The sequence below is a fragment of the Gadus macrocephalus genome, chromosome 3 (genome assembly GCF_031168955.1).
Source record: "Gadus macrocephalus chromosome 3, ASM3116895v1".
NCBI lineage: Eukaryota > Metazoa > Chordata > Actinopteri > Gadiformes > Gadidae > Gadus > Gadus macrocephalus.
This window is the reverse complement of record NC_082384.1, coordinates 14,749,265-14,772,600: the sequence shown is the minus strand read 5'-3', so window position 1 is coordinate 14,772,600 and position 23,336 is coordinate 14,749,265. Positions and strand designations below refer to the sequence as shown.

Sequence of the window (23,336 nt, the reverse complement as noted above, 5' to 3'; positions counted from 1 at the left end):
ATTCCACATCGTTCGAAAAGGATCAATGATAATTATAGACTGCAATACTGCCTATAATAATATGCACTAGGACAATAATAATACACGTGTCGAAAACACGTCATGAGAGTAAATTATGTAGCAAACCTTGATCCAAAATGTCTGGCATATAATTAGATTATATAGTAGCCTATAGGCAATGGCATATACATTATGTATAAAAACATTTTGTTCCGTCTCTCTATACAGCAAGTTATGAATTGATCGTTACATGCACATGTAACTTCACACCAGATTAATTTTTTTTTTCGTTCTCATCGGCAGAAGTCAGTTGGTAATATACTTCTGAAGGCGTTTGATGTCCCTATCGGCGAACCGTAGCCGCTGCAAGAGGAGATTATTATATCACCAGCACCCCCTATGCTAAACAGAAGGTAGCGTTCCTCCTGAACACAGGAATATCCCTTAAGTCACCAGCAATTTAACAAAGAAAGGACAAAATAACCGTCATGACCTGCAGATCTGCGATTGACATACAACTATTTAAAACATTTTAAGTAAGCAAAACTGGGGAAATGACCTGCTCTTTAGTCAAATACTATACAATCCTCCCCCATCCAAATCTCTAGTGAAGCAATCTAAAGGAGTAAAATGGTCCACATGGGTGCTTCTCCTTGTTCTCTGAAGGCATACGTTGTCACATTGGAGTCCTTTATCAATCACACTAGTCACCTGACAATCAATAACATAGGGTAAAATGGTTGTTAAACACTATATCACAAATCACAGTTTTATTGGAAACGAGTTTCAGCTGCCCATTAATACAATGTGCAGCGTTGTGGTAAGAAAATGTTAGATTTTTAATCAAAGTATACTTACTTTAATAACTTCAAGGTTTTCTCTGGGAACAGCCGAGAATGAGCTAACATTAACACAGTGTCTTAACTTTTAGGTACTCTAAACCTAAATATACAAACAGGGAAAACTCACAATTATTCCGCCATGTGTACATATTCATAGATTATTTATTTCAACGTGGCTCATAAATCGATAAGTTACACAATATCATACAGAAGCTGAACGCCAGCATTGGACAAAAAAGTTGCAAAAATATCCGTTTTTGTGTGTACATCGTGGTGTTCAGTGTATTGCAGCGTGTTAGCATAGAAGCATGTTGAGGGGAGATTGAACTTGAACCAGGTGCATGGGAATTTGTCGATGTTGAATGTACTTTACATCAAACTTTAGTACAGGCTCTTAACTGATCAGGTCCAAACCAGTAGAGGCAGTGGGTTGTAAACCTTAGTAGTCAGCACTATGACTAGCACGATGAACGATGAACGATGTACACATTGCGTGTGTCTAATGTATGTGTTGGCAGATAACAGAACGGGCCGAACCGGTTACGGTAACGAAAAAGGTCAGGATAGGTGCCATTTTGTGATTTCATGAGCACAACCCTCTCACTCTATTTCATCAGCTGGGTGTTGCACTGCAGTGTAGTGGCCAGCTGGGTTATGAAATACTATGGTATAAAAACACAAGAGATGCTGAACTACATGCGAAGCACCGAGAAGTCATATACTCGTTGGGGATGGTAGCAGAGATGAACGCACTTGGGGCGGGGAAAACAATCATGTCGAAATGAATTGAGGCTGGAAACCAAATCCTAATGGAGCCACAGCCATTGAGAAGATAAAAATATACAAACAATTAAAAAGACTATGCCAGGGGGTGGGGTTTGGTTATTGTCGGGGGGGGGGGGACGACGACAAAGGATGAAGTTAGCATGGCATCTGGCAAGAGCAACAACTGCTTCAGTTTTAGTCCTAGGCTTTCCACTACGTTGGTTAGAGTATGGGCCTTCCAGCCCCTCTGGTTCACCATCACTCTCTCTTTCTCTCTTCCTCCGTCCGTCAGTCTGTCTTTCTCTCTCTCTCTCTCTCTCTCTCTTTAGTCGTCCTTCTCTTCATCATCCTCTTCCTCATCGTAGTCATCGTCCGTCTGGTCCCGGAGGTCGTCGTCGTCGTCCACCTGTGGAGAGAGGGAGGCGGTCTAACTAGGGCGAACAAGGCTGCTAGGTGAGGAGACCGTCCATCAGCCATCACACAGCACCAGTCTGATAGCAACTACCCACAACTACAGTTTCCATTTTCTATTGGTATGAAGCCAATGTTTTGTTAGGACCACCAGTGTGAATAGCCGTTACAATTCATTTTAAAAATCTGCCTCTTCTGACATCACAAGGGGGAGTCTCCACATAGATGTATGTACTGATAAATCAGTCAACCAGCCTACCCAGTGGATTTAGCATACATCTCGTCATACATCTAGGTGGACGCGCCCACTTGAAATGTCAAGTTAATGCCATGTTAAATACCATGACCACTTTACAATCCTGCCACACCTTTTTGTTAACGTATGTTGCATCAGATCAGCGTTTCTCAAACGGTTGGTCGGGGGCCTTCAGTCGTTATAATATGTGATAGCTCAAGTTAATCAAGCCATTGATTATTTAAACTCACGCTTGAAGTTTGTTCACGCTTGTTTAAATTTGCGACTAATACTAATTGACCCATCCGACCACAGAATTTCCAGCCAAGAAATCATAACGCTCATAATCAGTGATGGCAAACTGAAACCCACTTCATTTTTTGCCAACTATTTAAGCCAGTCAGTAAACGTTCTTTATATTTCAGGTATATTAACATGTCTAAGTGGGGCTCAGAGGTTGCGGGTCAAGCACTGAGGCTGGGCTTGAATCTGTTTGAGAAAAGCTGCGTGACATGCTAAAGAGGCGAGACCAAAGGTCCAGCATGGAGACAGCGTGTGTGTGTGTGCTTGTGTGTGCTGCTACTGAGAACAACAGAACAGCGACTCCCAGCGGACTGCAGTAGGCATGGAGGCGGCCCGCTGGGGACTAACCCCTGATTATCCAGAGTGGAGTGCCCTCAGCCAATCAGTGCTCATGTTGGCGTGACATCATTAAATCCAGTTGAAGGTGAAACCAACAGAAACACAGCAGCATAGCTCGTTCAGAGGTTTCATGTCTCCTGACTGTTGGTCTCTATCTGTGCTGGACTCTAAACTGCTCACTGTTTCTACATTAGTGATATGATTCAATCCAAATGATCTTAATGCATAATTAAAGAAGAAGCACTTCCTAGAGTAGCAGGTATGCATCTTCTCTCAAGGATGACTATACAAGACTATGTGGACCCTTGTTTTTTTAAACCAGAAAGAGGTTGGTAGGATGGTTGAATAGTAAGGCCATGTTCGATGTGTTGTTTTGTGACTATGTGGCTGGCGGCGGCCGATAGTGACAAGGCCAACATGGTTGGGGGGGGGGTCATGTTATGTCTATAATTTAGACATAACATGATCGTGTGGAAGGAAGTGGGCAAGCGATTACAGAACAAGACGTGTTTGTGAGTCTATGGCAGACCAAACAAGGGTCTCTATTTTAAGACCAGGTGTGACGTTAGTAATTTCAAGCTGATTTCATCGTCAAAGATGGGCGTGTCCACCCAGGAGTATGATGGAAAAATCTGCCTACAAGCCGGTGTCCCCTTGGTAGTGTTGCTATGTACATCTGGGTGGACACACAAACACCACATGTGACACCTTATAGGTGGAAGTTCCATAAATCAGGTTCAAGCCCGCCATCTTGCAACTTCTTAAGCAATATAATATGCTGATGAAAAAGCAGCAACAGGGCAGCTTCAAAACCTGCGTGACGTGAAAGACGTCGTGTGAACTCCCCCTTGAGGGTAGCGTTCTATCGTCCGATCAGCGCCACTGCCGGTGGGTAAACCAGGGGACGCCCTGACGTGTTGAATGTGGTGGGGGTGTGTGCTGCGTACCGCCTCCCCCAGATCCTTGAGCTTCTGCTTGAGGCTGTGGATCTTCTGGTCCTGGTCGGCCAGCAGCATGAGCAGGTCGTCCTGCTCCTTCTTGGACTCCTGCAGCTCCCCCTGCAGCTTGGCCTTCTCCGCCTGCAGGATGGCCACCGTGCTGGTGGCCGAGGCCAGCTGCTGCTCCATCCCTGCCCGGCCCTCCGTCAAGCCCTGGACCTCCGCCTGGGAGAGGGAGGGAGAGGGAGGGAGAGAGAGAGAGAGAGCAAAAATAAGACGGAGAGAAGGAAGAAAGAAAGAGGGAGAAAGAGATAGTGTTGGAAAGGGTTCAGGTCAGCAAGGAGGGAGTAGAAACAGAATCACAACATGTTAAAAATCTCTGAACTAAATCCAGACACCAATGGTGCAGATATCTTCCATGATAACAGAACAGTGTGACCCAGCATTAGCACACATGAACACTGGACGGATAACAGGTCACCACTCAATGATATTGTTGCGTGGTCAGAACGGTGCACAGAACCGCAGACAGAGGCAGTATAGGGGCCATTAACTAGGTGGTTATACCTGGTTAATGGAAGTATGTGGTGGCTGTGAAGATGGATGGTAGAGGTGTCCATACCTTGAGTCTGTCTGTCTCTGAGGTCTGGGCGGCCAGTCTACCCTCCAGGTCTGCCAGCAGGGCTGAGTCGTCTGAGCTTCCTCCAGCCACACCGGCCTCTGAGCTCTGGGGAGGAGACACAGACACACCAAGCAGGTCCTTTACTGCCACCTCAAGTTCAAGATGAGATCCGCTAGTTGTTATATTATAGGTTATTATTTACTATAGCCTAGTTGTGCTTAATAGTCTCACTTTCTCAATTTGAAATAGGATCTTTGCTGTTAACATCATTGTCATGGATAATTGGGATGTTATCGGTTACCTTGGCCTCTGCTCTCCTCAGCAGCTCTGTCCTCTCTGTCTGCAGCTGGCTGATCTCAGCCTGCTGGGACTGGATCTGACTCCTCAGAGCCTCCAGCTCCTGGTGGACACACACACACACACACACACACACACACACACACACACACACACACACACACACACACACACACACACACACACACACACACACACACACACACACACACACACACACACACACACACACACACACACACGTCTTAATGCATTGCAACCATAGATCATGCAAATGATGTTCCTATATAAAAAGTGATCATTAAAGTCAGATAAATAAAATTATCTGAGTTGAATACATTTATTCTCCGTCACATGGTGACTCATTTTCAACTAATGTGTCAGGTGAAGCAATTTATAATGACATAACAAATTTTCTCCATCTCCACATAATTTACTTGTACTTAATGTACAATGGATGTAAGACAAAGGCCTTTGAAAAAGTTAATGTAGGCGAAAAGTTTAAACCCATCCGGGATCAAAATCATACACTGATGTATTGAGCTCTAGTTGAACACCCTTTGTTGCAAAGCCCTTCTACATTTTCAGCTTCTTCTATTACACTTTACTACCACTAATAAAACATTGTTTTACTAGTGAAGATGTTTACTACTCCGTCTAGTGGTTGATTAGAAACGTGTTCAAGCAGCACTTTTTGCACATATTTTGTTCTGCTTTAGTAAATCCTAAGCTTTTATTGTTTATGTGACTACCTTGTGAGTCACTTCAGATAAAAGCATGGGCCAAATGTCTGAATAAAGAAATAAGCTCTGTGGAGAGTGAACAAATCAATGTACCTGGGTCATGTCAGTGTGGACTGGCCCTCCTGTGGCGTCTCCTGCTTCCTGCGACGACCCCGACCGCTACACAAACAAGGAGGAAGGACAGACACTCAGGTACCATTGCTAACAAACACACAGGCCTGCATCAGGTACCATCGAAAACAAACACACAGTCCTGCATCAGGTACCATCGATAACAAACACACAGGCCTGCATCAGGTACCATCGATAACAAACACACAGGCCTGCATCAGGTACCATCGATAACAAACACAAAGGCCTGCATCAGGTACCATCGATAACAAACACACAGGCCTGTATCAAGTACTATCGATAACAAACACACAGGCCTGCATCAGGTACCATCGATAACAAACACACAGGCCTGCATCAGGTACCATCGATAACAAAAACACAGGCCTGCATCAGGTACCATCGCTAACAAACACACAGGCCTGCATCAGGTACCATCGATAACAAACACACAGGCCTGCATCAGGTACTATCGATAACAAACACACAGGCCTGCATCAGGTACCATCGCTAACAAACACACAGGCCTGCACCGTACCATCGATAACAAACACAAAGGCCTGCATCAGGTACCATCGATAACAAACACACAGGCCTGCATCAGGTACCATCGATAACAAACACACAGGCCTGCATCAGGTACCATCGATAACAAACACACAGGCCTGCATCAGGTACCATCGATAACAAACACACAGGCCTGCATCAGGTACCATCGATAACAAAAACACAGGCCTGCATCAGGTACCATCGCTAACAAACACACAGGCCTGCATCAGGTACCATCGATAACAAACACACAGGCCTGCATCAGGTACTATCGATAACCAACACACAGGCCTGCATCAGGTACCATTGATAACAAAAACACAGGCCTGCATCAGGTACCATCGCTAACAAACACACAGGCCTGCACCGTACCATCGATAACAAGCACACAGGCCTGCATCAGGTACCATCGATAACAAACACACAGGCCTGCATCAGGTACCATCACTTACGCACACACATACACACACACAGGCCTGCATCAGTGGGGTATTCCACAAAGCCGGTTTTATCACATAACCGGGCAAGTTAACCCAGGGTTTGCGGTAACCCTAGGTTTTCCGTTCCAAAAGGATCACGGTCAGGGCCGGATTAACAATTTTCTGTGCCCTGGGCAACAAGGCTCAAGGCCCCCCCCCCCCCCCCCGCCGCCGCCAAACAATCGTAAAGTCGCTATCATCAGAACTTGGTGGCTTGATGAGTACTTATTGAATGTTTCAATTGTCTTGACAGCAAACAGCTAGGTAGGCCTTAACTTAAAACCATAGAACATTTTAAAAATGCAAAAATGTGAAATTATCACCAGCCATGAAGCAGGCAATTAGTGTGTTTTTAGTAAAAATAAACCATTGGCTACACTTTCATGTCATTTCAAAGTCAAGATCATGTTTATTGTATCAATTCAACATTTGATGTTGATTACTTCACTACTATATATCCTTATTATTTTATTTAAACAAATGGACCTTACAACACACACACACACACACCCACTCACTCTCTCCCTCTCACAAACACCTCCCCAAACCCTCTCGTAATCTGTCCTTGTCCCCGTATAATTCTTTATGTTTTGGTATATGTTACATGTCTGTCGCACGTATCTGGGTTTTGTCGTGTTATGTGGTGTCTGTAGATGTATGTTTGCACTTTGGAAAAAAAAACAAAAAACGTTGTCAAGGGCCCCTTTGATGTCACGGGCCCTGGGCAAGTGCCCAGTTGCCCTAATGGTTAATCCGGCCTTGATCACGGTATGTTAGTTGCTATAGAAACATATGCTCTGAATCAAACCTGGTCGGACCAGGTTTTGCGCAGGTTAAGTTTGAAACATAACCCGGTTTTGGGTATTTCAACCGGCGTTCACAGCAGATTTCATGTGTTCACAATGGTATGCCCTTTTGATGAGAGAACTGCTGATATCGGAGCGCAAATTATACGTGCAATCCACCGGGAGCGATTGATAAGACCACGGCTTGACATCTTGGCATATCGGATGACTTTTTGCTGGAGTGGAGAGATAATCTTTAATATATTTAAATAGCCTTGCATAGCCAACACTACCAATCGAGGACCTGGCCTCAGTTCACTCCAGACTATTTGCGTAGCCCTCCGTTTTTTTCAAATGGTAGTTTTATCTAGGCTATTATGTTGGAGATGCTGAGCACATCTCAGTCGTTTCAAATGACCCATCCAAGATTTGTATCAGCCTCCTATCATACAAAGAGCAATATTGTCTGAGTACAATGCCGAGAGGCATTAACAACATAAAGTATAAAATAGTCCTAACGGACTTGCATCCACTGGAGAATGTTCGATCGTAGCCGGCGGCTTCATTACAAGCACTGATCCATCTTGATCTGTGAAGTTGATGAATTGTCACTTTTTGGTTTTCTACCCAGTTACCAAAAAAAGAAACATTTGGAATAGTATGCGCTGTGGCAAGCACACGGTTTGCATGTGTTACTTCGAAGGCAAAAAAAATCGAAAATACAAGAAAACACAAAAACCTACATTCAACCAGTGGGGTATGGCCCCTGACTTTCTGAGGTGGTAGGTACCTCCAGGTACCCCCTCCATGCCAGGGCGCCCTGAATTTATGTTTATTAACAGCTCCTCCACCGGGGTCAAGACAATTTGAGGGCCAGATCCAGTCTGCTGACTGTCGGCCTTTTCACGATTGGCTTAAAAAAATGGCTTGTTAAAATTTATACCAATACGATGGTGGGAAAAGCTTACCAGTTTGTGTGTTTTTTATACTTCATTTTTATACTTGATCCTCTGACCGCTTGGAAGCAATCGGAGTACATATTTTTTTAGAAGAAAGGGGTTACGTGGTAGGATCTTTAAGAATGCTTAACTGGGATATTTATATATTCATGGCTCAAATATTAAGGATCATGCTTTTGACGTGTAACTAACGCATTTACGCGGTCAGCGATCCGCTGCCAGGCTTTGGTTCTCCGGGTTGCAGAGGCTTTAGCGTTCCCTTTTCTTGTGATAATGTCCTTCTCCTCGTCATAGCTCTCCAGGAGAACCTGGAGTTCCATTTCATTGAAATAAGCGGCCCGTTTCGCCATATCGATCAGGGTTTCCATGATCCATACATCACGTCTTTTTAGGTTTGGCGTGGACGCGCACAACCCTGTGTTAACCAACCCCGAGTTGATTGAACTAATGCATAACCGCTGCTGTGGAACCGAAAACTCTGGGTTGGTCGGCACAGGGTCAATCAACCTAGAGTTCAGCGTTAACTCAGTGTTTGTTAAACCTCCGTTCGTGGAACACCCCTCAGGTACCATCGCTTACACACACACACACACACACACACACACACACAGGCCTGCATCAGCATGTTTGAAGTCCCCTTCGAAATATACATTCAGAAGGAAAGTACCACACTGCTACACAGCAGGGGGTTTGACTGCAGAGCTAAATAACTGTCTCCCTTTGGCTTGGCCCAGGTTTGAGGAACCTCGTCTCTCCATTAAGTTCCCATTGGTGCGGTGTCACGGATCGGTAGTAAGGTTGAAACCGGTATGGTCACCCCATGTTTGTCTACCATGGAGGTGCCCGGTTCCTCCGTGCAGACGGCGTGCCTACCAGGGTGCTGATGAGCGTCTCCTTCTCCCCCAGCTGTGAGTGCAGCGTGGCCTGCTGCCTGCGGAGCTCCTCCACCTCCTCGCGGAGCTGGCCCAGCTCCTCCGTCTGGAGCCCGTTGACCTGGGCGCCGTCCGCCTGGCTGCCCCCCTGGCCCTGGCTGTCCTTCCCTGGAGCATGCAGCGTGGGGCACACAGGTGGAGGGGGTTTAGTCCATTCTTTACTCACCATGTATTCACTCCCGCGTCATTTTAGCAGACGCTTCTAGAACCAAATATAAAACAAGCTGAGGGAAATAAGGAGATCTAGTGAGGAAATTAAGAGTCAAACACCTGACAAATACTGCCCCCCACAATAACAATAATAAATTCGATTTACAATGCGCTTTTGTAAGATCGGGGTTAAAGTATCTGTTATTGGATATCACACGATGCTATGATTACATCGACCTCTTAAAAAACGCAACATGCGGGTTAATTATGAATCATCTGGACGTGAACTCCCTAATGATTGCCGGTTGTTATGCAGAATACCAAGTCTGACAGATAGATTAGGAATCAGGCAGTGACGATACCTAGCTTGAGCTTGAGGAGGTTGTACTGATCCTTGTGCTGCTGGATCTGGGATAGCTGCTGTGCTAGCGAGCTCTGCATCAGCTCCTTCTGGGAGGACATCGACGACACCTGCTCCCTGAGCTCCTGCAGCTGGGAATCCTGGGAGGGGAGAGAGGCATGCACAATGTACTGCATCTAAAAACACACAGGAAATGTATGTCACCTTTGTGTTCTAACTCCCAGTGCTGCTTCGTCCTCTTCAAAGGAATTATTTTGAAACTAGGTTTTGAAATGATCATCAATTTCTATCTGGGTTGTGTCCCAACGCACTGGAATAGATTTGGTCGTAATCACAAGACGGCCACCTCGGCTGCAGGGATGGATAGATGGTGAATCAGGCCCCAGAGGTTCAACTGTTCATAGCTTGGTACCTGTTCTCTGATGAGTTCCTTGTACTGCGTCACGATGCTGTCGTGTTGCTCTATTGTCTTCTTCGTCTCCTCCTCCTTCTTCTCCTCCTCACTGGACTTGTGGACCGCCTTGGTGATTACGCCTGCACGGAGGAGGACAAACAGTTTGATGGCTCCGTGAAAGAAATGAATAGCCCAGCATCATTTAACAAGTACGAATTGTCAAGTACAAGTCAAGGGTGGGTAGGAAGTGGCCTTTAACCAGTGGTTTACAGCAGAGAGTTTAAAAGCGATTGATATCCAAAAAAGACTCCAAAAAGAGACATGAATAGGAAGACCAAAAAATTACGACGATAACAAAATTAGATGAATCTTCTCAAGGGGCTATCCTCAAATACCCTTTTGAACCAGGAATGAATGGCTATTTATTTTGATATTTAGTCATCGAAAGCGATGATCTAATCGAATTCAGGCCGACGTCATCAAGGAGAAGGTAGGGTTTAGGCGGCTCGCTCAAGGACGCCTACAGGTAGACTATTAACCTCAGCAACAACATTTATATCCCCCTGTGTGAGTCAGGGCCAGGCGTGGGGCTCTCACCCTCCAGGTCCTTGACCAGCTTGGTGAACTCGTGGTCGAACAGCATCTGCTCCGGGGAGGGGAAGACGGGCTGGGGCTTTTGGGCGGCACGCGAGTACAGCTCGTGCTTGGTGATGAAGCTCAGCTTCTCCACAAAGTTCTCCTTCCCGATGCGCTTCTCGATCAGCTGCTTCAGCTTCTCTCTTCACAGATAGAGGGGGAGAGGGAAAGAAAGTCAGGAGGTCAGCAAAAAGGTCAGGGTCAGGCAGGTGGTATTCAACATTGATGAACATGGAGAACGTGATTTGATTGGTCGATTCAGCCATACAACAGTGTGTATTTTGTTTACACGTGTGAGCACACGTATACATAATTACGTATAAGCGTTGTATTTTAATCCATAGACAACGTTCACTACTTTTGTTTGTAATTATTTATCATCACTTGCTTTGTCATACGAACTAGAGATCGGCAGAATGTTAAACTGCATATCTGATGCTAAAACACTCCGCCCTCGATCAAACCGCTGTCGTCTCCGGTAGAATAAAAGTAAAATCATCAGCATAACACGAGCGACATCAGCTTGAGGGGCCCCGGGGCCCCGGCCGGAGCCTCTTACTTGGTGTAGTTCTCCAGAGAGTTGTCGTTGTGGTAGATGCAGATGCCCAGCAGCAGCGCACACAGGCCCTGCACCAGCCGCTCGTCCTCACCCAGGTTCTCAGAGATCTGGCCCGTCAGCTGCACGGGGCGACGGGGTTAAGGGGCGCAACAAGGGAACGGAAAACACGCACGCAACAGCGCTGCCTTGTTGGAACTTATGGGGGAGGTACCCAGAAGAGAGGCACACCTGGCTTGGCGTCGTGCTTTGCTCTCACGCAACATTATTTTTTTTTACTTTTTATTTGAATTTCTTTACAATTATATACCTTGCCGTGTCACGCCCTCACACAATTTTCTTTGTGTTCGAAGGGTGCAATAAAATGAACCGACACAAGAGGTAGCATGGTTGGCAAGGATACGAAGGGCACGTTCTCCTGGTTGTGGAGGAAGTGCGTGACGGCGATGGGGCAGTTGCTGATCCACGTGCACAGCAGCATGAGCAGACCCACCCTGGTCTGCACCTTGCTGCCCTGGGGGTGGTGGTGGTGGGAGGGAGGGGGGGGGATAGGAAAGGTCATTAAATAGGACAATTTAATACAAGGGATGCAGCATACAGTCACGGTCCTGTTGATCAGCCTCCCTCCCAAGTAGCCTCCCTCCGAACAAAGCACACATGGGGACAGGGCCACAGGGACACTTGGGCACAGGAGTAGTTTGTTCAAGATGCAGTGTTTCCATGGAGAAACCCTGGTTCTCCATTGGAAGCTTCTGGGGGGTTGTTTGGTCTCTGATCGGCAAAGTGATCACGGGGTGAGATGAATGAGGAGTGAACACATCATGAACACAGACATTCATTTTGTAGGCCAAATTGTTAAACGTCAATTGATCTTTTCGTCATTGGTTGTAATTGCGTTCCCGGGGGAAGTTGTACAGCTTGATGATGTGTCAAATTAAATTTTCATCAGGGTCAGGAGGTGTGGATGAATGAGGCGACAACTGTGCGGCATTTAAACCATAGGCAGGAGCTGTTAGTCGTGTTGTATGGTGTTGGCATCTAACCAGGTTTTAACAATAAGTGGCATCTCTCTGGCATCCTAGAGAAAATGTACAAAACTGAAACATGATCGATGAAGATATTGTGTTTCTGACAGTACCAACCCCTCCCCATGCCAGGACATCAAACAGCAGGACCTCAATAACTGCCCACCATTAGTAGTAGTAGTAGTTAATGAGGTTATCACAAATTAAAGAAGAAAAACCAGGACACAAACATGTTAAACCAAAGCAAGGTTAGGTATACCTGGGCATGCGTGCCTACATTTAAAAACCCGAAACAAAAGAGAAAAGGGTCCAAAGTATTATCCGAAATGAGAACAATAGAAATATGTTTGAGAACTAGTATGCAAGATATAGGTTATACTGAGTTATGCATGGCGTTTTTCTCAAGTTTATTATCTTCTAGTTGAATGGAAGATCTTAAAAAGGTTGAGCCTCAGGAGGTTTACAACATGCAAAGCATACAGCATTTTACTTTAATTGAAGGATGAAGAAATAAGCTCTGTAAATAAATCGCTGCTAAATAATATTTGCATGCATCTTAAAGAGGACTACTAGCCACAGGGGGGGGGAGAGGTTTCAGAGTTTAACGAGGCTGGTGCCTCTCATTAAATCTTAGATCACACCAATAACTGATTTGTAAACTATCATGAATTGATAAATACAATATTTTGTTTCAGATAAATATATAATACAAAATATAAAGTGTGAACATGCTTTAGGAAGTTCATTTCTTAAAAAGAAATGCAGGAGAGTAGCTGGTGCGAGCGGTGAAGACTAGCCAGCGGATTGGACGAGAGAAAGTCAGAAAATCACCTTCTCAGATTTGGTCTCCAAGTTTGATGCAACGCAAACAAATAAGAAATAAGAAAACAAAACTAAAACATGGGAAGTAACCACAGATATTAATGAGATTATCTTTAACACAGTTCACTACTTTATGAAATTGTATGAGTTTATGAAATATATTATTACCAAACACAGAACAGAACAGTGAAGACTACTATGGAGGGAACTGTTGTTATAGGGAATCGACACGGCTCTTCAGCCTGTTCGCAGTTCCAAACACACCGCTCATAATTTTGCTCCCTGATCAATAGATATAACCAATAAACTGTACTGAATGTATTTGATCAGCTCTCTAATGGAACCTTCCCCCGTAGGGAGGGATATCTACTATTTAAAACGTCTATGTTTTGGACATTTTATTTCAGCCTGACGCCAAATCAAGCACAGAACAAGATGACTATCAAAGAGCTCTGAGACATTTTGTTAATTATAAATGGTAGAATTACTATTAGGGTGCAGGATGGCGTGGCAGCTGGGGATGTTGTGACCCCCAGCCAAAAAAGGTACTGGGTTCGATCCCCAATGGTCACGACCCTATCTCTAGGCCTTCTCGTGCAAGACGCCTAACCCAAAAGCAAATGTTTTTCCATGTCAGTGTGCACGATGCAAATGTGAATCTCGAGAAGAACCGGGTCACACTCGCAGGTTAAGGAAAGGACGTACAACAACCAGGAAGGCAGCTCCCCAAACACAGAGAAATACGATCATGAGTAAACACACAGGAAACCCGCACTCCTCTCCCAGGCCCGCGACTGATGCCAAGCCAAACTGCACACTGTTACTACTCACCCTTCGGTTGACTTTATCACCCTGCAAAATCACAGTCGTATTGATATTGTGATTCTAACATTTCACAATACATTTGCGTTCTAACTTTAATGCAGTCAAATATTTTAAGGTGACATATTATACCACCAGGTGTGAGTGTGATTAGCCGTTACAAGCTGTTTTGGAAATCTGCCTCACAAGTGGGCGTGTCCACCTAGATGTATGACGGATAGATGAGCAACGTTTTCTACAGTCCAACTGGGTAGGCTGGTAGTTCCTCTTCCTTAGTGTGTAAACATTTTGAGCAACTCAACCTAAAGGCTCGTGCTGGGAGGTGGCCATTTTGGATCAGTCACCACTTTACTCCAAGCTTGTGGATTTTTTCCAACTTTATTTGAGCTGGTAATTTTTACTTTTTTCTTAAGCGCAGCTCAATCTAGGTGGGCACGCCCACTTGTGATTTCAGAAGAGACAGATTATCAAAACGGCTTGTAACGGCTGATCACACTCACACCTGATGCTATGATATGTCACCTTTAATAAAAAAACAATTTGATTTAGAGATTAATCGTATTTATAGACGTTGTTAGTAAAACCTGCATACAAACCATAAACGCTACTGCACATCTTTTCTTCCATCTTTTAATTAAGAATTAAGGATCTACATTAACCCCATTGGCTCAATGTAATCCCTCCCCCCCCTTGCTCTCCCTACCCCTGTCTCTCCCCCCCCCCCCCCTCTCCCCACCTCCCCCCTCGCCCCTCCTACCTGGGAGAGGATGTTGGTGCACTGCTGCAGCAGGGACACCGGGGGCTTCCCCAGGCTGGTGGCCAGCTGCACCCGCAGCAGCTGCTCCTTCTGGGTGAGGTTGTCCTGCAGGGCGTGGGCCAGGGCCACCGCCGCACACCAGTTGGACAGCGAGTCGGCCGAGAACAGCCCCCCGCACAGCAGCTGGCCCGCCGAGATGGAGTTGGCTGGAGGTCATGGGTTGGGGGGTGGGGTGGGTGGGGGGGAGGAAGGGAGACACAGAAGGTTTAGACGGTGAGGACTCATTGACTAAGTTACTTTTTCCTTCTTCGTGTCATTATGTTCGTCGTCACAACATCTTAAAGAGACGGTTTCTCAACGTGGTATTTGCTATTTCTACATGCGTTACAGGCGTCGATAGCATTAAATTCTGCAACAAATAAAATAAGTGCCATTTTATATCCATCAATGGGAAGAAGGACATCCAACACATCTACCACTAGACTATCCTGCTCACCACAAAAACTCTGGCCATTTCCTCAAGAAATTCCCCAGAGAACCAAATGTTCAACAGTGTTTTTTTGAAGGCAGAAGGCAAATGTGACAAAGCCACTTCAATAATAAAAATCCCCATGACAACACGCTACAATATTTGTACATCTGACCCAGCCTTCCTGTTATACTTCCCATAGGATGACTACATGGAAGGCCCGGCTGGCAGAGGAACTGACCATCGATGGTGGAGGGCAGCAGGGTGGCCACGATCTCCCCCTGGCCCTTCTGGTTCCTGTAGAGGAAGCACTGGAAGCAGTAGAGCACGGCGCAGCGCAGCACGAAGGGCTGGCGCTCGTTCACCATGGACATCAGCAGCACCACGATGGCTGGCCTGGGGGGGCGCGGGGAAAGACAGGGCATAAGGTCATCCTCTGGCATTAGATGACGCTATTTATTTGACTTGTAATTTGTCGGTTCGATATGATACGGGTGTCTGAAATTGTGTTTTCCGTCTCTGATTATGTGTGCTATTTTTTAACGATCGACACTGATCCGTTAGTGCATCTCTGTCCGGTTGATTGACCACACCTTGATCGATCCACTGTTGCATTTATGTGTGCTTTATAATCAAGCCGAACTTGTAATCATAACATTAATGTGGAGCACCCTTCACGAAAAACCTGAGGACACAAAAGGGAAAACAAAGTAGCAAGTCTTGCTCACCTTGGTGGGTTCGAGGGGGCGTTAACGGAGGCAAAGAAGTCCTGGTTGACCTGGGATCCACGGATGACTTCCGACACAGTGTTGATGGTCTGAAGCAAAGAAGAAGAACACAGTGAGCCAGGATTTCAGTTTGGGTGGTTTACTTTGGCTTTTGTATGTTCTGTGAGATCTGTGGCAGAGCTGCTACTAGAAGTAGCAGACTTTGGGGTCATCTCGGCCTTTCTTAGCAGAGAATCGGTTGGCACCATCTGCGCGGGCCCTGTCCCCATCCTCCCTATGACCGGGTGTCACACTGCGTTATTCTGTCCAGGTGGGCTTCCAGGGGGCTACCTCAGTGAGGATGTCTGCAGGGACTCCGGTGGCCATGAGGATGGTGCAGAGCTGCTGCAGCAGGCCGCACTGGAACATGGACTTCTGGCAGCTGGCCGTGGCCCCCGGGGAGTTGGTTGGGGACACCATCACTCGCACCAACTGGAAGGACACACACACACACACACACACACACACACACACACACACACACACACACACACACACACACACACACACACACACACACACACACACACACACACACACACACACACACACACACACATTTGATGATCAATGACTAATACAGTTATTTTACATCATTTAGGAGACACTTTTATTTGAAGTAAATCAAAGTATATTGGTGATCGAACCTCAAACCTTTTGACTTGGAGTCGGTCCAACTAGCCATTACATTTTTTATATGATCTTAAAAAATGATTACAATTTCAGCCAGTCCATGTATTTCCATATAATGAACCAATATCGCATGAAAATAGATGCTGGCAAGAGAGGGCAATAAATATTGCTAAAGTATAGCACATTTTTCCTTCACACGTTCCAATGTATTACCCTTCGGCTGACCACTGAAACCCATTGGTCAGGCTGGCTATTGGGGCAGTTACCTGAAGCATAAGGTGTAGGTTGGTGACCTTCTGGGCGGACCAGCCAGAGTTATCGTCCCCCACCTCGAACCAGGGCTTCATCCTCTGGATGTAGGAACCCTCCTTGAAGAAGTTCTGGTTGGAGCTGTTGTTTCTGAGGAGGTTCAGCAGCAGGATCAGACAGTCCTCCACCACGATGCCTGAGAGTCATCAAGCACACACTTCAAGGTTGAGTGTGGTATATCGCATACATACAGCACGTATCGTAGGGGCTTTACACGATAACATTCGGCAGCAGACCAAAACTCTAAAACACATTATACAAACAGTGGGTATCCATTATTTTAGCAGTCACTACATGTAGTAGGCAGACATTGGGAATCTAACTCCCATACATAAATGTACATCATTGTATTACTGTTTTTCTGAAACTAGACGTTTCCACGGGAACAGTCTAGAGCCCAGTACCTCCATCGCTGCTCCCCTCCTCTGTGATGATGTCCAAGAGTCGCTCAAAGGCGTTCTCAAAGGCCACAATCTTCTGGATGGCAGCGTTGTTTTTTGTCAGCTGCTGGAGCAACAGCAAGCCCTGGTTCGAACAGTCGACAAACACAGAGTTGTTAATTGCACCGGACTGGAAGTGTGAGCAGGAATACGTGTTGGGTGACACGATCACAAACCCTTCCTACTTTTTTTAGCAATCAAAATGACTTATCACTCAAAGCGCTATGGTACTTTAAGGAAAAACTCACATCATTGCGGATAACTTCTCTTGAGTCTGCAAGAAGGTCCATCAGCCGAGAGACACCTGTGGGTTGAGTTTAACGGGACTATTTACACATTTGGCAACAAATCAACAAACAAAATAATATAACATTTGCGACATGGTCATTTACTTATCTTCTACAAAGGGAGAAACGGTTGAATTGAGAGAATATTCCCTTCAGACATTTCAAGACCCCTCCCATAGGATATTAAACCCAAGCAAGTGGTAGCAGGGGTTCTGAAGCTTTTTCCCCTCGGGTCCCAAAAGACCATGCTAGTGTGTCTGTCGGACCCGACCACACACCCTGAGCGCCCAAGAGCAGCTGATCCTTTCACTCAAGAGGTTGAGTACAGTGTTGGGTCGGTGGCGCGGGGTTTAGTAAGTAATGGGGCAGCACCAGGACTCACCCATTGGGCTGACCAGGATGATGGCCTGCAGCTGGACACACTGGTTCTTCAGAAGGATGGTCAACAGCTTCACACCGGGCCACCGCACATGAAAGTCAAACTCCTAGAACAGCAGACACACACACACACATATATATATATTGTGTTCACTCACACAGTGTGGATGTGATGTACTGAATAAAACCACAGGTAGAAAACCACACAGGATACAAACGAAAACCCATGCAGGAAACCACACAGGAAACAAACACTTCCCCCAGTAACAACATTATATCAGGAATATATGTCTGATGTTGGTGCACTAAAGACGAAACTGAAATAATAATATTCACGAAAAATGCTTTAACAATGTGCCACTCTTCAAGACAGCGAAATTGCTTTAGATAGTTTCAGAGGGAGTGTGTGTGTGTGCATAATGACACCGTATTCACTTCAAATTAAAGTGATGTATGTAGACTAATAATAAGTAAACTAATAATGCTAAGAAAGTTCATTTAGAGTAGAAGCGACACACTCACCTCCAACATCGTCAGCAACAGGGTGACGTTTTCAGGTTCCTGGATTAATTTATCTGTGAACTGGACTCCAAGGTCATCCACCTGCTTCTGTGGGTTCTCGTCTGAGAGAGGGGGAAACGAGATCCGTTTGTTAAAGCCTCTTGTGCAGATAACCTCAGGGGAACACCAGGTACAACCGTGGCTTAGTGTTGCAACCGTGAACTAGGGTTGGGGGGAGGACTATAGGACACACAAGGGGGAGAGTGTGGGGGAGGCTGAGGGTGAGGAAGGGCTGGAAGACACTAGCTGGGGTTTATTGCGTTACTGAAAAGAGGTGGCACGTGTTTACGAATTTGTGGAGCGGGAAATTAAAACGTGCTTTCACCTTGTTAGCCAATTTCAACATGGATAATCGTGCATATAATTAAAAAACAGTAAAAAAATATGTATCTGCATATTAATGCAATTTCCTTCCAAGTTTAAATTAATCTACAGCTGATATCTAACACCTGAAAGTCTATTCTGAACAATACCATATTATATTCTCACCCTACCTCATACAAAGACTGCATCATGCCAACACAGCTGGCTGGCATTGTTTGGTCATTTTTGCTCAAACATATCAGATTCCTCCTCCTAAATTTTGTCCTGAACCACTAAGAAATTTCCCTCGGAAATGTGTCATATCAAGAAAGAATAATATGCTCTAAATGCCATTTCAGAAGAACTTTCAGTAAAGTAAGGGGCAAAAAAATCGAATATTTGTTAAATTGAATACATTTGCTAGAATTAACCCCCCACATTACCATGAAAAATGAAATGGACAGAAGATACAAAAGACCCCACACACAAAAACACAGACGCAGACACACAACATGACACAGAAAACAAAATCTGCATACTTTTCACCGCAAACCAGATACGACTGGGGGTATTACTCGTGTAAGCACACGAAAGAGGCTCAAGTAAAGTGGTATTAGTGAAGAATTGTGGCCAACACCGTTAAGCAAGGGACAACATTTTCACTGCAAAGCCATCTTGTGAGGTTAGTTCTGGTAGTGCTTATTTTGGGTACCACTATTTTTTCCAGTGGATAGTAGCTCTACTATAGTACTGACCAGGCACTGCCACAGCCTTTTGCTTCCCCATAGAGGCCGCATCTGGAAGGGTATACAGGGGGGCAAGAGGAAGTGTCAAGCCAAAAACTAGCATGGGCTCCACTTGAAAGCTTGGAGAGTTTGTTGCAGAAACCATGAACCCCGCTGCATGTTTGTGGATCAGCGAGTTCAATTACACTAATTATAACTGAATAAATATCTGAACGTGCTGCTAGAGTTCAAGGGATGGAAGAGGGATGAGTGGGTGTGGCCATGCAAAAAAACTGGAATTTACCTTCCGATTCATCTGTGGGATTTAAACATGGAAGAGAAAGAAAGAGACCAGATAATCTTTATAGAAATCAACAACAACCTGCTCTTCATCAACCGAGAGACATTTATCTAAAGCCATAAAGGTTAAAGTCAATAGAAAATAGGCAAAGAATAACTACATCATTAAAAATATGCAATAATTGCGGTGTTGAAACAACAACATCCGCATAACATTTGTGAGTGGGCCTTACCTTGCTCTTCCTCCTCGTCGTTGCAGATGATGTTGAAGAGCGTGTCTAAAGCATAGCCGATGATTTCAGAGTCTGACCTATAGTAACAGGATACAGTGGATTATATTAGACCGCCATGTACAGCACATTTACATTTAGGTCATTTAGCAGACGCTTTTATCCAAAAAGACTTAGAACCATTCATAGACCCATTCCCACAGCGTCAGCTCGTTGGAGCCGTTAGGGTTAGGTATCTTCCTCAGGGACAGCTCAACATTCAGCTTGGCAACCTTCCGGGGACAGGTCAATGGCTGTACCTCCTCAGCTACTGCCGCCCCCAAACAGATCAATGCTGAATACACCAAGGTGAAGGCCGCATATCACACTTAATAATATTAGATTGCATTTACATAGTGTTTTTTCTTTAGGCAAGCTCTAAACATAGTTTGTGTGTGTGTGCATACTCGCCTGTCCCTCACCATATTTGTCTATTGTATTTTATATCGATAACATGCTTTCCTACTATCAAATTTATCTTTGACATAATATTTAGGTAAGAAAATACTACTTTCCACAAAATAAAAATATGGTGAGGGAAAAGTATCATACTGGGGTATATCTGAATACACAATGTAACAACGGTTTACCTGTCTGTCTGCAAGATCTGGAGCAGGTGATTCATGGCCTGTGTCCCGACTTCGAGGCGATATTTCTACACAAAATAAAACATAAATCCAAAACAAGTTCAATGTTGTGCCACAAAGACACTGTCAGAGAGAGTGACATGAACACACATGGAAGAACACATGGATTGATATTAAGTGACAGAACAGGGAATGAATGGCTTGAGTACTGAGTATGCATTGAAGGGGAAGCCAGGCTTGGACCTTGGAGAGGGACTTGAGAGCACGGACAGCATCTCGCCGATCTTCTAGCAGGGTAGACGATGCCACCCGGTCACACAACTTCTGGATCTGTTAACAAGAACAAACAAAAAAATTTAAAGGTTTATTTACCTTGGATACATTTGCTCTACATTCACAATACAAAAAGGAAAACCATGTTAAGTAACTTGGGCAAAGGAATCAAAGTGATATTGAACAAGAGAAATCTATTGAAGTGATGGATTAAGTCCAACCTTACAATTTCTGTCTGCTGGTAGTTGTCAGCACTATCAATAGCATACATGTGTATAATTTGTTACCATTTAGGTTCCACGTGATTCAACCAGCAGCAGAACCGACAGCTCCGCCCAGAGCAATGAAGCTGTCAGAAAATGCTATAACAGGCATTGCTCACACTGACCAAGATAATAAGAAATTGCTCAAATAAAATCAAATGAATCAAATAAACATACTACTTAATATTTGAAGCAGCCATGATGTTCGCACTGACGGCCACAACAATCTGGTTTGGCTTAATGTGACATCTGACTCTTTAACCACCTCATCACATATTAAAACAGGTTCTACCAAGAAATCAACCACCAATGTTAAATTGTAACTACTAACGTAACTATAATGTACCATTATGCGAGTCCTATCCAATATTCATACAATTCAAACAATGCGATCCAAACTACTTTTTCCCAAGAGTGATGGCATCATCATCTTTGACACATTGGCTACGTAAGCTAACTAGCCGTTAGCTCAGGTGAGGCAGGTTGCATGATAGGGCCTGGGGTATCCAAGAAGCGTCAAATTAAACCTCCAACATTTGAGCACAACAGATGCGAGGATCGTTGTGATATTGGCCATTTCATGTTTCAAAATGTGCCCGTCCGCTAGCTTAATGGTGTCCAGATTCCCTACCGTCTCTGCTCCAGACGGCTGTGGCCCGGCTGGTTGCCCACCCATTACTCCTCTGAAGAAGTTCATCGCTTAATCGTCCTATTGGGGTTCTACGTGTGTTTCTGTTCTTGTAGTTAACAACTATCCAGTCCCTGCTGTTGTTGGGTGACAGGTTAAAAAGCCATTCAGTGTTGTTTTTCTAAACAGTACACAACCCTTTGCACTGACTCCGGAACTCCACGAATGTCAGGGCATTGCGCGTGCGCGCTGACGTGGCGCGACGTGGCTGATCAGAGGACAATTGCTTTTCTGTTATTTAAAGGGCCATGTGGATGCTTTCTGTGGGCGTTTTACCTGCGTAAACTACAGTTAGAATGCAAAATAACATCCGATTACATTTCACATTACATATTATATACTCATATTGTATATATAATCTGATTGAGAGGTGTAAGTTATTTCATATACCTAGGAAGATACAATATTTAGCTTTTTTGCTTTGCAACACACACGCACGCGCGCACACACACACACACACACACACACACACACACACACACACACACACACACACACACACACACACACACACACACACACACACACACACACACAGGTGGTGTACATTTCATAACATGGCAATTAAAATCATTGAGGGACTTTATACAGTGATCTGATATGAAACAAACCATCAATTGACTTTGGCCTACGTGCAGACATTCATGCAGTTCAGATAAGGGCATTTTCACAAGTATCTTATAATGCATCAAATCATAAAACATAATCATCCATTAGAGATATGAAGTGTTCTATACTTAATACAATTTTAAATGAGAAGTTATAGGTTGTGAATATTGACATTGTGTCAGACAGGTACTTACTTTCAAGGAGGCATCCATCTTGAACAATGTTGGCTTGAATACCAAACATGTAGAAATGCTGTTTGTCGGGTCTGTGGGCCTGGGACCAAATATCCTGCATGCTGCATCACTGACAGAGCACCTGGAGAGAGAATACCCTCAAATTGGTCTTTCACTGACGATCCTTTGATCTGTCAACAGAATAACCTCAGTATGGTCTATAACTGCTGATCCTCTGATTGGTCAACGGAATTCACCCAATAGTCATTTCTGTCACTGGGTATCCCTTTCTTTTGTGGACCACACTGGTTCATTGGCAACCCACTAAACACCAGGAACATGCACATAATAAATATTGTAATTTAGTAATTTCTGCAGAAGCTGTTAAACAAGGACTTAGTTAATTCATATATCTATATAATTATGGAGAAGGTATGGGGATGGTTATGCATCATGCTGAGGGTATACC

At 44.7% G+C, this 23,336-nt stretch overlaps 1 protein-coding gene and 1 long non-coding RNA gene across 7 annotated transcripts; one reads left to right on the top strand and one right to left on the bottom strand.

Moving 5' to 3' along the window:
• Window positions 1-986: 986 nt before the first annotated feature.
• On the bottom strand, window positions 987-22,282 carry uso1 (USO1 vesicle transport factor). 6 transcript variants are annotated; one of them, XM_060047532.1, is made up of 27 exons: window positions 22,029-22,282; window positions 21,105-21,191; window positions 20,865-20,929; window positions 20,239-20,315; window positions 20,010-20,021; window positions 19,736-19,777; window positions 18,639-18,739; window positions 18,121-18,223; window positions 17,700-17,755; window positions 17,416-17,536; window positions 16,969-17,147; window positions 16,361-16,501; window positions 16,031-16,119; window positions 15,544-15,698; window positions 14,834-15,039; window positions 14,086-14,106; window positions 11,811-11,921; window positions 11,411-11,529; window positions 10,813-10,994; window positions 10,234-10,355; window positions 9,823-9,961; window positions 9,252-9,418; window positions 5,589-5,654; window positions 4,757-4,855; window positions 4,456-4,560; window positions 3,843-4,058; window positions 987-2,013 (listed from the first exon to the last, which is right to left on the bottom strand). In XM_060047532.1, the coding sequence occupies exons 1-27, from the start codon at window positions 22,092-22,094 to the stop codon at window positions 1,933-1,935; spliced, it is 2,928 nt and encodes a 975-aa protein (XP_059903515.1). In that variant the 5' UTR covers window positions 22,095-22,282; the 3' UTR covers window positions 987-1,932. The 6 variants fall into 6 exon arrangements, with proteins under 6 accessions (XP_059903515.1, XP_059903517.1, XP_059903518.1 ...); XM_060047534.1 differs by lacking the exon at window positions 14,086-14,106; XM_060047535.1 differs by lacking the exon at window positions 19,736-19,777.
• On the top strand, window positions 11,930-12,700 carry LOC132454280 (uncharacterized). Its single transcript, XR_009524904.1, has 2 exons — window positions 11,930-12,261; window positions 12,363-12,700. It is a non-coding gene; the product is annotated as an uncharacterized LOC132454280 (long non-coding RNA).
• Window positions 22,283-23,336: the final 1,054 nt, after the last annotated feature.